This window comes from Podospora bellae-mahoneyi (genome assembly GCF_035222275.1).
Source record: "Podospora bellae-mahoneyi strain CBS 112042 chromosome 1 map unlocalized CBS112042p_1, whole genome shotgun sequence".
NCBI classification, from domain to species: domain Eukaryota; kingdom Fungi; phylum Ascomycota; class Sordariomycetes; order Sordariales; family Podosporaceae; genus Podospora; species Podospora bellae-mahoneyi.
Window position 1 is genome coordinate 652373 of NW_026946359.1, and position 12773 is coordinate 665145.

The window sequence follows — 12773 nt, forward strand, 5'->3', positions numbered from 1 at the left end:
CCACCTCTGTTGTGGGGTAGCGAACAGTTGTCCTTCTCTTTTTGGAAAAGTGAGGGAATACTCCATAGCAAAAAAAAAATAAAAAAAAATTCACAACCATGCACAAGCAAGCAACAAGGACATGGGCTGTTTTTGCTGTGTTCAGACAAGTGGCATTCACCGCCTCGAGAAACAGCGGTCCGTAGGGTCAGAGAGGTTGGGTTGGGTTAGTCGCGGTCCGATGGGCGGCAGATCCACACGCCGGATCCGGGGGGAAACTGGCAAACGATGCCGCGGGGGGTGGTTTGATGGCGGCTTCGTTGTCACTTCCATTCATGGGGAAGGCGGAGAGAACCAAATCAGAAGATCGCCAGCGAGGTTTGTTGGTAGAGATCAAGATCCAGATCGGGATAATCAGATGACGAATAGACCCCCGTTTCTGCCTGGAGAGAGGGCATCGCCCAGCTTCCCTTGAAGATCCCAAAGCCAGGGGTTTGATGTAGGAGCAACTTGCGGTCTGCAACCCGCCATCACGGTATTATTGACGATCCTGGAGTCAATAGTCGGGAACAACAAGTGAGGTTGGAAAGTTGGAAAACCTACATCAGTTAATCGAGATCATGACATTTGCATCTTCAAAGCGGAGGGGGGGCTCGGGCGATGCCGAACGCCAAACCACAAGAGAATCCAGTTTAGTGATTGAGGCTTGTGTGGGTGCAGGGGGCTTAATTGTAAAGTCGTTCGACCAATGACGCAACTGTCACAGACCGTAAGCTCACTGCAGTTGGTGATGATACCATAATCGAAGACTCAGCTGCCCGCCTGGCCGTGAAGTTTGATAAGAAAGCTTGTCTCACCCTCCGACTGGTAAAACTTATCAACACAATCGGCAGAGGCCGAGTTGAGGGTCTTCATCCAGTTTGTTGGTACGGCCAATCGCAATACACAGCTCAGATTACCCCTCCTTGGTGTGCTGGCAGGAGCTCGATTTTCGAGTTTCATGTCATCTTTGTAGATGACGGGCGATTGGTGTCCGAGTGCTTGTTTTTGTTGTTGGTCGCCATCGTGATTATCTTTGATCAAAGCCCGTTAAGAAATCAGGTTTGTCGGTTGGATGTTTTGTTTGTTGTTGCCAGACAGACACACGGACACGATAACGGCCACGGCCTCTTCTCGGACTCCCGGACGGTTAAAAGTGATCTTTTATTTTTGCAGCTGCTTAGCATTCTGCGCAATCAAGAGGCAACCATTTGGGCTGTGTACCGACAGACGGGCTCTATCACCGAACCCATGCATAAGCTCGCTTCTCCTTTGGAGCCTTGCTCTTCGAGGTGGGTGCTGCCTGTGGTGAAACGTGCTTTGTTCATTTGTTGCAGTCGATAGCTCCTCAGCCAGCCAGCCATAGATCGAAGATCATCTGCTGCTTTGGACTGCTGAACATTTCCGAATCTTGTTCACATGCGACCCTGGTATGGAAGAGGGGCAAAAGAGGCAAGAAAAGGAGATGCAGATACGAGGAATCCAAAACCCTCTTGATAATCAACTTCCGGTTTCACGGTAAGTATGGCAACCATTACGAAAGCTGCCCACCCGTGCCTAGACAGATGGCGGGAAGAATCCCGAGCAATGAATTGGGTGGATGGAGGGATAAAGATGGATGTATCCGTCCCGTGCCGTCGAGAAATCTGGGGGTTGACACTATAAAACCCGCTCCGCTATTGTCGTCAAGAGGCGTGGCCCTGGCACAAACAAAATAATAGCAGCAATATTAAGAAGGCGGGACAAGTTCCAGGTACGTAAGCAAACCCTCAATCTCGTGGCTTTGCGACACAATACACCAAGAGTTCTGTTCTGGGATTACCTCTGATGCCAATGTTTCTGTCCGGCAGTGAGTCAAGCGTCAGCATGTCTTACACGCGTGTGGACGGTACTGCTGGCCAGCAGCTAGCTCCACAAGCAACATTAATCTGATGCCGGCTGTGATGGCTGTGATAGCTTCCCGTATGCGGGATTAGATTGTAGGCGAGGGGCGACGGGATTGGATATTGCGGGGTGGATGTGTTTGTCTCTTTGACAATAAAAAACCCAAGTCCAGTTGTCGGTATCATGGTATCAAAGAGACGAGGACTTGTACAAGTGCACCCGCCCATCGTCAAAGCGCCCGTTGTACCACGGAAATGCAGCGGCAATCAATCTGGCCAAACACAAGGCGGGTTGAACATTCACAACCTCACTGGACCTCGGTGACACGACATATGGTGGCGAGTCGTTAGAAGGAGTTCTATCGTGTTGAGGCTCGGGTGTGCCCGCCGTTGGCAAGGTCCGGCTGGCTAGCTGTCTGGCACTTTGGCAGACACTCTTGTTGTAGCAGAAGCTGGGCGAGTGGCATTTGTCTGATCGATCGAGTGGAGGGGTCGGCGGTGTGGTCGATGGTGGTCACCCAAAGCGTGTCGTGCGTCTTTGTTGTTTCTGCCGCCATGGCACATGAGAGTGGGTAAACAGACCGACTGGGAGAGGTGAGATGCGATGGCGACACACCTGCGGCCGACGAAAACGGCCTTGGGCTTGAGAATACTCGGGGCCAAGAGATCATTCGGGCATCGTGAGCCTTCCCGGGCCACTCGGGAAGGCCGGCCGCAACACGGGGCAGACCAAGCTCCGCGCGCGCTAACCTGTCATGTCCCGGTTACAGTTGACAGCTGTGTTTCTGAAGAATGGGCAGTGAATGTTTTGGAAGCAGTCTGGAGCCTGTGGTGGATTGGGCTCGCCATGACACGCATGAATTAAATTGGATCTCCCGCGTCGTGCAGAACCGCGTTACGGGCTCCTGATTGGCTGCCGGCCCGCCATTTCCCAAGAGATATGCATTGTGCAAGGAACACCACGGCCCTGACGTCTGGAAACTCTGCATTGTCAGACCTCAACTGGCAGCTGCTATGGGCTGCATCCACGTCCTCGATATTGCAGACCCGGACTGTTGGGCGCTTCTGCTGCTATCGATATCTCAAGGATGATGTTTGAGATGAGGTTGATGCTGATGCCACTTTAGCCCCTGGCCATTGAATCTCCGAGCTGCTGCCGGTTCCTGACCTGCGATTTGCAGCTGCCCGCCTCTTCAACTCCTTCGGGCGGGGGCAGTCGTCCCTGATACCGTCCCATTGGCCAGCAACCACTTTGTCCATTAAACGCGAACACGCCAAGCTTCAATGAATACGCGCAGCAAGCAGAAAACCAAATCTTGGAACCGCGAGATGCATCTGCTCAGGTCGTTGGCTGCGATGGTGTTGGTGTGCCCGAAAGACGTGATGCTGCCCGCATTAGCGGCTGATAAACTAGGAAACAAGGCCCCAAGAAACACAGAAGAGCAGGCTGTGTGTAGGGAGAGCAACATCAAAGAAGCTCCTTCCAGAAACGGACTCTGTAAGGCCAGACCTTGTGGAAACAATGGCATTGGATAATGGCCGAGGTGAATGAACAATGTTCCCTTCTCTCACGCGGTTGTGCCTCACCAGTATAGATAGGTATTCCAAGCTGGCGGAATCATTTCTATCTGAGCTCGTCTTCTGATCTGAAGGGTCTATAGTGTATGCCTGATTAGTAGTTAGGTGTCCTATCAAGAAAAACCGTCCAAAAGGTTTCCACCGTTTGGTAGTGATATCCAAGAGCCACGATCTTGAAGGACGTTCCATCAGAGTGGTTCCCGAACACCCCCTCCTGACGTAAGCCCCCCAAGCCCCACCTGCTCACTTTTGGAGCTGGTTTTATGTGGATAATGCATTGGCGCAGATTCGGCATGTTGAGCACAAGAAAAGAATCACCGACAGTTACGAAGTATACAGAGCACTTCCAAAAGTCGGCATGTGCTTGTGTTTGTCCTTGTATTCGATCTTAGTGTCTCTTGCATCGTGCCTGTGTTCAAAGTTTTAGAGGTTGGTTTATGCAAACCCCCACTCTCTCAACCTCTCAACATGCACTTCCCTGTCTCTCCACCAAGCACCGTCCCTGTTCCGTATCTTCACCAGGGTCAGCGACCCGGCTGTCTCGGTTTTGCAGCCATGAGGGAGGGCAGGTAGGGAAAAAAGAAAGAACGGGCTCAAGAGGCTTTGCTGTATGGCGTTTTGGTGGCAGTTCGGCGCCGCCCCGTAGACTTGAAATCTGGGCGATCAGGAGGCCTGAACGAGCGGCCATCCAATGTCAAAAAGAGCAACAAACAAACAGGACAGAGGCTCGAATCTTGAAAATGTGAGAATCGGCATCGGCGAGAACAAGTCTTTATGTCTATCAAAAATGACAAAGACTCTTTTCGAGATTTCCTGACACCGGCACAGTTGCTCCGTCTCCCTTCAAACGGTGCAGTGTCGTATGTAATTCAGTAACGAGAACCTTGCCTGACTTGGGAAGTCTTGGCCGCCGTGCTGACACCAACTTGGTTTCTCGATACCGGACTCAAACGGAGGCCCCGGGTAGCTAAAAGGTAACGATTATCCGTAACCGGTAAACGGTGACCACCGGCTGGTTGCTGGAGTTCGTGGCTCGCATGCTGCGGTTTGGGCTTGTTGCTTCATTTGCAACTGCAGCGTTTCTGCCAGACAAACGCATCGCTTGACGCCTTATTGCTGCGGGAACAAGGCGATTCTTTTCTTTTCCTCACCGTCACATAGTCCAAGCAGCAGGCAGACAAACGCAATTGTTACGGGTGTAGAGAGTCCAAGCCTCTTCCTCCAGCAAGCATGCAGCATTTGCGTGGAGCCAATACCGTCCCCCCCGAGGCTCCATGACAGCCCCTAATAAAACACGGTGCTCCGTGGTGGTTTAGTGGATGGAAGCGACAGGCGAAAGGCGGAAAAGGATCACGCCAGTCCCAAACGTCAGACGCCAGACGCCAGACGCCAAAACCCGTGATGTTCCTGTTTCTGTCGCAGGCAGGCAGCACGCGTCGCTGTCGCCCTTTTTCTTCGTCTGATCCATCGGAGTGCAACACTGTATGGTACCGTGTCTGCGAATAGGTTTTTCCCTTCCCCTCCGGACGCTTCCATTCAGTGGAGGTTTTGCTGCCGCTGGTGCATTGGATCAGTGCATCCTATCAAGCCTCTGATTCGACCGCCCACAGCGGACGACCATGGAAGGGCGGCGACAAGGTGCAAAAAGCTAAGCAATTCGTAGATCCCTGCTCCTCCTCCAGCCGGCCTGAATTTCCCAGCCGAGCAGCGAATCCACACAAGTCCGCCGTCGCCCACCATCAACCACCAACACCTGGTTATGGCTGCGTCCAGCATGGAGGGAGGGATCGTTCCTGGACGAGTGTGACCTCCGCATTGGGTCCCAGATACTCCGTAGCTTGGTGAATCCTGTTTTGTGAGGGTGTTGTGGTGTGCTTTTTGAGGTACAGTACCTAGACCATCAGCTAATCTTCAGTCTCCATCATACATAATAAGCATCATCATTATTTTATTCCGGGCTATTACCAAGGAACAGGAGACAGGCATGGGCATCACGAATGAACGGACTCCCGTCTCCTGTAGCGTCTCATGGCGAATGGAGCGCCACGACTGGGCATTCCCCTCAGGCTGGGGCTTGGCCTGCCTTTTCGCGCAACGATGAACACAACGGGACATCATAACGGATGCTGAATAGAGAAATGGACGAGGAGGAAAACGGAGCGGTGGCCTGCCTGACCCTGCAAGAGATGCACGCCTGTGGTCCTGCACCGGGCCAGGGCAGCACCACAGACGAGAAAAAGGTACCTCAGTACCCGGCCCATGCTGCAAGCTGCTTGGTGCTTGGTGCTTGGTGCTCCAGCGCTGGGGGCTTGCTTTCGTGAACGAGCTGGGGGCCCTGTCTTAAATCGGCCATTAACCAATCTCTGCTCTCCTTTTCCACTCCCTTTTCCTCTTCTCCATCCTCTCTCTCCTACCTGAGCAAATATCTACCTCCTCCTCCCCTTCCCCTTTCCTTCCTCTTCCTCAATCCGCAACCAGTCGTTCCCTCTCCCGCACCGAACCTTCCAACATCCCCATCGTGGTACTCCCTTTCTCCGAAAAGAGAAAAGGAGGGAAGGAGGAGATTTAGATTCTGGGCCCTCGACAACATCTACCCAGCAAATATAAGGAGCTACCTGCAGAGAAGAGAAGCCAAATAGAGGACAATAGCAAAAGGGCAAGAGAATAAGGGTAATTGCTTCCCCTGTTTTTGAACTATTATACGCACTCTCCCCTTCACAATACATCCCATCCATATCCCCCCCCCCACCCTTCGAACCACAAGTAAATTCTTCGGCTCGACGACGTGGAATCTCCCATTTCCCGGTTTTCGCTCCCTTCGTTCCGGATGAACCTTCGGTCATCATCAACATACCAATCCACCACCAGCAGCAATTCCGAGGACGCATCGCCAGATTGGACCACGGACGACAATTGACTCAACCTTCGACGGCACTTCCCCAAGCCACCAGCAGAGCGAGGCATCAAAAGGCGGTCATACGAGAGACCAGACCCACCGCCACATGAACTCTCGACCGGTACGAAGTCAGTCATACCTACCTATCTAGCAACCCCACGACGTCGAGAGTGCTGAGGTATGCGACTTCCGGCCCCCCACATTGCTCGCCGCCGAAAGCCAATTACTCCATATCCGAATTCTTGGAGAACTGTCCCTGGATGCATGGACCTTCGCCCTGGTTACCACCGGTCGTGATGTCATTTTTTTTCTTTTTCTCCAGGAACAATCCTAAAGCCAAAGTCGAAAAAAAGCTAACCGAACTCTTGTCCCTTGCAGATACATGCCGGCTCGAGAGCAATCTACGGTCTCCGGCATCCTCCCCGCTCACGCTTAATTCCGATCCGTCGACCTGAACTTCTTGTGGGACACGTTAGCTCGTTGCTCCTACTCGGCCTCAGGAATTGTGTCAATTTGCAATCGGTCACCCTTTCCCAGCGACCATTGCAATCGTGGCCGTAAGTCTCTCCCTCTATCTGGCTTTGGCACTGTGCACACCCAGCACCTCGAGCACGCTATCATCTGCCGGTCTCCCCCCAGTGCACCGGCCGTTTTCCCCCTCGGCCCGCTGCTGGTGGTGGTGGGAAATCGTTTCTCGTGCCAGGTCCCTGACCCCACAGGTCAAGATCGGTTGAATCACGGGGGAACAATTCTCACCACGAGCAATGCTGCCCCTGATAAAGTGGGACCCTTTGAGTAAAGGGCCGCTTTGTGGTAGCTGCTGTCTCTTCCCCAGAGACAGCCTCCAGTTGCATGCCAAAACCCTAGCAAACTCTTGAAATGAGTCGTGCTGATACCTGGGCGTTTAGAACCATACCGCGAGACATCATTCATAACTGGCTGTTTCCCCGGCCACCCGCTCTCACCCACCCGAACCACGAGATATTTCGGTTTCTCTCCTACACTCACACACAGACCCCATAGTCGGCGACTTTTCCAGCCACAGTCACTCTTTCAGAACTTGATATTTCAGCACACTCTTTAATAATCTAATACTAGTCATTGACGACCACCCGGTTCGACGTCTCACTCTCTTGACTCGACCAACCAGCACATACTTAATTACACACCACAACAACCACGCTCTCTCACCAACATACAGCAACTAACCCTGGCGATTCTACGAATTCCTGGTGAACTCGACCCACTACTCAACCGCCCAACATGGCATCCACCACCTATCACTCATCAGCCGATGAGACCTTCTTCGTCGAGGACGAGGCCGCCCAGCGCATGACCATGCGCGACGCCGGCCGGTTGATCGCCCGCAACAAGCAAGAGATGATCGCCAACGAGCTCTCGAGACTGGCCCACGACGAGTACCTGGAGGATATCATGAAGCACATGCGTCACATGGAGGACGAGACGTTGCCGGATGCCAACTTGATCGACATGCAGAGGGAGATCCAATGGTTTATGAGACCGTATCTCATCGACTTTCTCATCGAAGCCCATGCCGCCTTCTCTCTCCTTCCCGAGACCCTCTTCCTCACCGTCAACCTTCTCGATCGGTACTGCTCCAAGCGTGTCGTCTACAAGCAACACTATCAACTCGTCGGCTGCGCTGCTCTCCTCATTGCCGCCAAGTACGGCGACAAGAAGGACAGAGTACCTCAGATCAACGAGCTTAACAACATGTGTTGCGGACTCTACGATGCGGGCATGTTTACCCAGATGGAGATGCACGTCCTCAACACCCTGGACTGGAACATTGGCCACCCGACGGTCGACTTCTTCACCCAGTTGATTGTGGCCGAGGAGCGTGACGGCAGAGAGGTTGAGCACATGGCGGCCTACATTTGCGAGATCGCCTTGTACCACCGGGATTTTGTGTCGACGAAGCCTTCGATTATGGCTCGGGCTTCTCTCGCGCTCGCCCGTGCCATCCTCAGCAAGCCCGAGGTCAACGATGGAGAGTGGGACCACACCGAGAACGTGACTCTACTCACCCTCTCGCAGCATCTTCATCAGCCATCCGTCACCCTCGCCCGCAAGTACTCGAGCGCCTACTACTCCAAGGTCTCTGGCAAGCTCGCAGACTTCCTTGCCCAGCAAGCCGCCATCTCTCGCCGAGGACCCCCATCTCCCCCTGTCGAGCCAACGTCGCTCTCCACCAAGACTGCCGACATCTACAGCACCCCACACAAGGGACTCGGCGCTGGGCCCGGTGTTGCTGATGGTTACATGACCCCTCCCATCACCCCCGACGGTAATTGCTTCGGCCACAACCAAGCGATGATCAAGGGTTACCAAGCGCCACCAAGATGCCCAGTCACCCCAACACCCCAACCGAATCACGTTCAGCCGTACCCACAGCAACAGCAACAACCACAACCACAACATATGGCCGGAACATCTTACTTTGAGGGCCCAACAAGCCATATGGCCTACTGAAAGGCGGTTGCATTCGCAAGCACTTGTGTGCCGGTCACTCTGTGACCGCATCACTTTGGGTCCCTGACACCTTTGACTAGACATTCACGTCAAAGAGGGTAACTTTTTCTTCACTTTTCTCTTTCTCTATCTCTCTGGGTCATTTTGAGATATACCATTTGGAAGACAAAAGATTGCACGCATTTCTTTCTCTTCACGGAAACATTTAGCGTCATGGCATCAGCGTTGAATTCTGCGAATTTCGACTTTTTTTTCTTCTCGGGCTTTTCCGCCGATTTGTCGTCATCGGCTGCAGCTACCTTTTTTTTTTTTTTCAGCTGCGATATTTCGACGACGGTTGCAAGCGCGCGCCATACCCATACCCCTGATATTTCGGCGGCCACCTTATTTAATCATTTGAGCATAAAACCTTCAAATACGAAAAAAAATTAGTGCGGATCTCGGCGACCCCTTCACTGGGCATCGCAGAGCAGGCACCAGGGCGCATCGGGAAGAGTTCAGGGGATCATACATATAGTACGAACCGGACTTTCAGGAATGGGCCGATGCGGAGGGAAAAAAGGAGTTTTTTGAGGACACACGGGAAGCACACCAAAGATTGGCAAACAACCTGCAAGTTGAGTTGGAGAGTGGATTGATACCTTTGCGATGGGAAACAATGGGATGGGGAGATGATCACTGGGAGGAACGGATGGGACAACTACACAGCCGCAGCACTACAATTGCACAGCAACAACGCCCCCCCAAGTCGCGATGGCCCTGATCACTGGCACATCAGCGCAACCCTACCCAAGGCATCATGCATACTCGGCTTGCGGACGGCAGCTCCGGATGGTCTGCCAGGCGGGACGAACGAGTCGTCGTAATTCGATGATGAGGATTCTTCTGGCGATTCAAGGGATGGGGTGGTGGAACATGAGGTCAAGATTGGCAACGTTAAAAATGCCATCGAAATGACCTTGCCATGCTCATCCCCCGGGCAGGGACGCCGCGAGTAGAGTTGTGTAATGAGTCGAAAAAAAAAAAGTAAAATTCTCTGGCCAGCCTGTTCTTTTGCAGTGACTTGTGTCTTGTTTGTCAGTCTGAGTATGCCAGCTATGATGTGAAGGAAACAATTCAGTGTGGACTCAGGCGAGTTGCTCCTTCCCTTGGCATTCCTGCTTGCTCCTTCCCTTGGCATTCCTGCTTGCTCCTTCCCTTTTCGTTTCTGCTTGCCCTTTCCTAATCACAACTATTTGCCCCTTCCCTTTCACAGTTGTTGCTCCTTTCCCTTTACAGTCACTTGTCATTCCACAAACAACATTACTTGCAATAGATTGAGCACAAGCGTAAATCTGTTACCGACATTCAATCCCATCTTCAAACAAACGTTTTTTTTTGCTGCAACACAAAACCAAACAATCTCTTTCACGACCGAACCATCTCGGTGTCTTCCCCATTCCCACCACTACCTCCGCCCCCCATCTCGACATACCCAATCACCTCCCCTTTTTTATTGTACATCTTTCCCAACCTGGGACTTGTCACCACCGTTCTGGGCGATGGCGTCGGAGGAGGGGGCTGCTGAGATGACGAGTGCGCTTGTTGATCCTGCATCATCTGCTGCCTCCACGTCTGGCCCATGTTGTCCATTCGCTCCAGGACACTCCCCTTTTTGTGCTCCCGTTCGGGAGGGGGGTCGGAGAAGGTGGTGACCCTGTTGGACCAGATCGGGTAGTGGTAGGCTGGTGTGGCTCTTTTTCGGGTGAGGACGGGTGTTTGCGGGGGAGGGGGGTCGGTTGGCCTTGGGGAGAGATGGGGGGGTATTTTTAGGATGGAGATATTTGATGATGAGGAGGAGGAGGAGGAGGAGGTGGTGGTGGTGGTGGTGGTGGTGAGTTTGGAGAGTTCTCGCTGGGCGGTGGGGGAGTCGAGGTCGTATTTTATTGAGAGGGGGCCTGTGGAAGGGAGAGGGCCGGAGAGGATTGTTGTGCCTTTTGTAGAGGACTCGTCTTCGCGGAGGGTGAGGGGGAGCTTGGAGGTGGGGATTGTGTAGCTGTGTTCAAAGATTGCGCGGGTGGGGGGGTGGTGGAGGAGTTGGTGTTGATATTTTTTCAGGGCGGCCGGGTCGGGGAAGGTGGCGGGTTTGGAGCGGGTGTTTGGGGTTGTGGTGAGGAAGGACATCTCGGGGGGGAGGCGGGCGGTGCCGAGGACTTCGAGGCGGGAGGAGCCGAGCCAGACTTTGTAATTTCCCGGGGCAGAGGAGAGGTAGTTTTCTATGAGGGGGAAGAGGCCCGAGAGGCGGCCGGGGTCAGCGTTGGCGGATTTGGAAAAGTCGTTGGAGGTGTTGGGGAAGATGCTGACGCGCATGGGGCGGGGGGGCTGGAGGGGGTAGGACATGTGCTCGGGGACGCGGATGGAGGTGTTGAAGGCAAAGTCGGAGTCGATGAGGGCGACGTCGAGCTCGTACTCGGAGATGACTTCGGTACCGGTTGCTGTGGCGATGTGGATTGCGGATTGAGCCGAGTAGTAGTGTTTGTCGATGCCGAGGAGGGGGATGTCATCGGAGTAGAGGCAGGGATTGGTGGCGCCGGTGTCGAAGAGGGTGTCGAAGATGACGGAGTTGGCGGTAGGGAAGCTCTCCATGCGGGGCTTGTAGTCGTTTGGGTCGTCGTAATCACCTTCGCTGGAGCGGTCTTCGTCAAGATCAGTTTTGGTGCTTCGGAGGTAGCTTCGGGTTGTTCTGGGCTTGTGTTTGGCTGACCTGGGCCCAGAGCTGGACCAGGGGCGAGAAACGTGTTCCTGGCGACGTCTGAAAGCCATCCGAATTCGATAGTGGCCGATGTTCCTGTGATTTCGGCTTGTACGCCAGCTCTCTTTGTTGGTGAGGCAGATGGCGGCTTTCGCTTGTGAGGTTGGTTGCCCGCTGTACAGGTCGGTTTCTTTGGAGAGCGAAGGCTCATACCAGATCCATCCTGGGCCGTACTCTGCAGCATAACGGTCTAGCAGGGCAGCACGATTTTCGTTGGAGAAGGACTCGTAGTCACCGAAGCGGTCAGCAATACGCCCTGCCCAGATTACCGTGTACTTGTCGGAATAGGGGATGTCGCCGGACTCGTAGCCGGCTATCGCTGCTTCAATGTTGGCTCGTTCCGGCCCAAATGTTGACCTTGCCAGTACGGTCTGGAGAGCGCTAACCCTGTTGGCAATGGCGTTGGCTTGAAGAGATGGTATTTTTGATCTTGGGCCATGTTAGCTTCACCATATGTCTGACGATAAGAGAGGTTGAATACGTGCATTGGTGTTGTGTTTTCTTCGTCATTCTCGTCTAGTTGGGCCCGCTCCTGGACCGCTTTCTCATACATCTGGGTAAGAGCGCTAACATTTTGATAGTTTTGATAATGCTCCGCAAGCAGACGGGTTTGCAGCACCTTCCTGTCGGCAATTTCGATCTTGGTAGGGTCTTCGTGCTCTAACCAGAGAGCAGACCCTATGACAAGAGATGGTTGCCATGTATCTAGGGACTCGTCCATCTCTATGTTGGCCATTGTCGACCCAGTATGATCTACGTCGTCCTCCGTGTCCTCTCTTGCCATGCTTCTTGTCGTCATCCGCCTCGGGGTGGGAGGGACTTGCTCTGAGCCCCTTCTGACATTGTGGGCGCGGTTGCGATTAAATGTCTCAATATTTCGTCGAATAGCAGACGAACGTCTTCTCGGGAGCTGCTGATCCTGATTGACAGCGGGTGATCGCAGGGCCGACGGCCGCCTCCGCCCCGACTGTCGTGGCTGCCGGGCGTCTGTTGACATCTTGTTCTTTGGTATTTTGGTGATACCTACTTTGTGGGAAAGATGTTCGAGAATACTAAATGGTCTCCTTGCCTCAGCTCAAGCTAGATTGCCGAGCTCTTGGTTGGTGATGGAGTT

At 53.4% G+C, this 12773-nt stretch overlaps 3 protein-coding genes across 3 annotated transcripts; 2 read left to right on the top strand and 1 right to left on the bottom strand.

The window, feature by feature from the left end:
* Positions 1 to 727: 727 nt before the first annotated feature.
* On the top strand, positions 728 to 1362 carry QC761_102445 (uncharacterized protein; the record flags this gene model as incomplete). Its single annotated transcript, XM_062873488.1, has 2 exons — positions 728 to 748; positions 847 to 1362. The coding sequence occupies 2 exons, from the start codon at positions 728 to 730 to the stop codon at positions 1360 to 1362; spliced, it is 537 nt and encodes a 178-aa protein (XP_062736524.1).
* A 6276-nt stretch (positions 1363 to 7638) lies between these two features.
* QC761_102450 (uncharacterized protein) lies at positions 7639 to 8868 on the top strand (the record flags this gene model as incomplete). Its single annotated transcript, XM_062873489.1, has 1 exon — positions 7639 to 8868. The coding sequence occupies one exon, from the start codon at positions 7639 to 7641 to the stop codon at positions 8866 to 8868; it is 1230 nt and encodes a 409-aa protein (XP_062736525.1).
* A 1407-nt stretch (positions 8869 to 10275) lies between these two features.
* Positions 10276 to 12656, bottom strand: QC761_102460 (uncharacterized protein; the record flags this gene model as incomplete). Its single annotated transcript, XM_062873490.1, has 2 exons — positions 10276 to 12088; positions 12145 to 12656. 2 exons carry the CDS (start codon positions 12654 to 12656, stop codon positions 10276 to 10278), a joined length of 2325 nt encoding a protein of 774 aa, XP_062736526.1.
* Between the last annotated feature and the right edge of the window lie 117 nt (positions 12657 to 12773).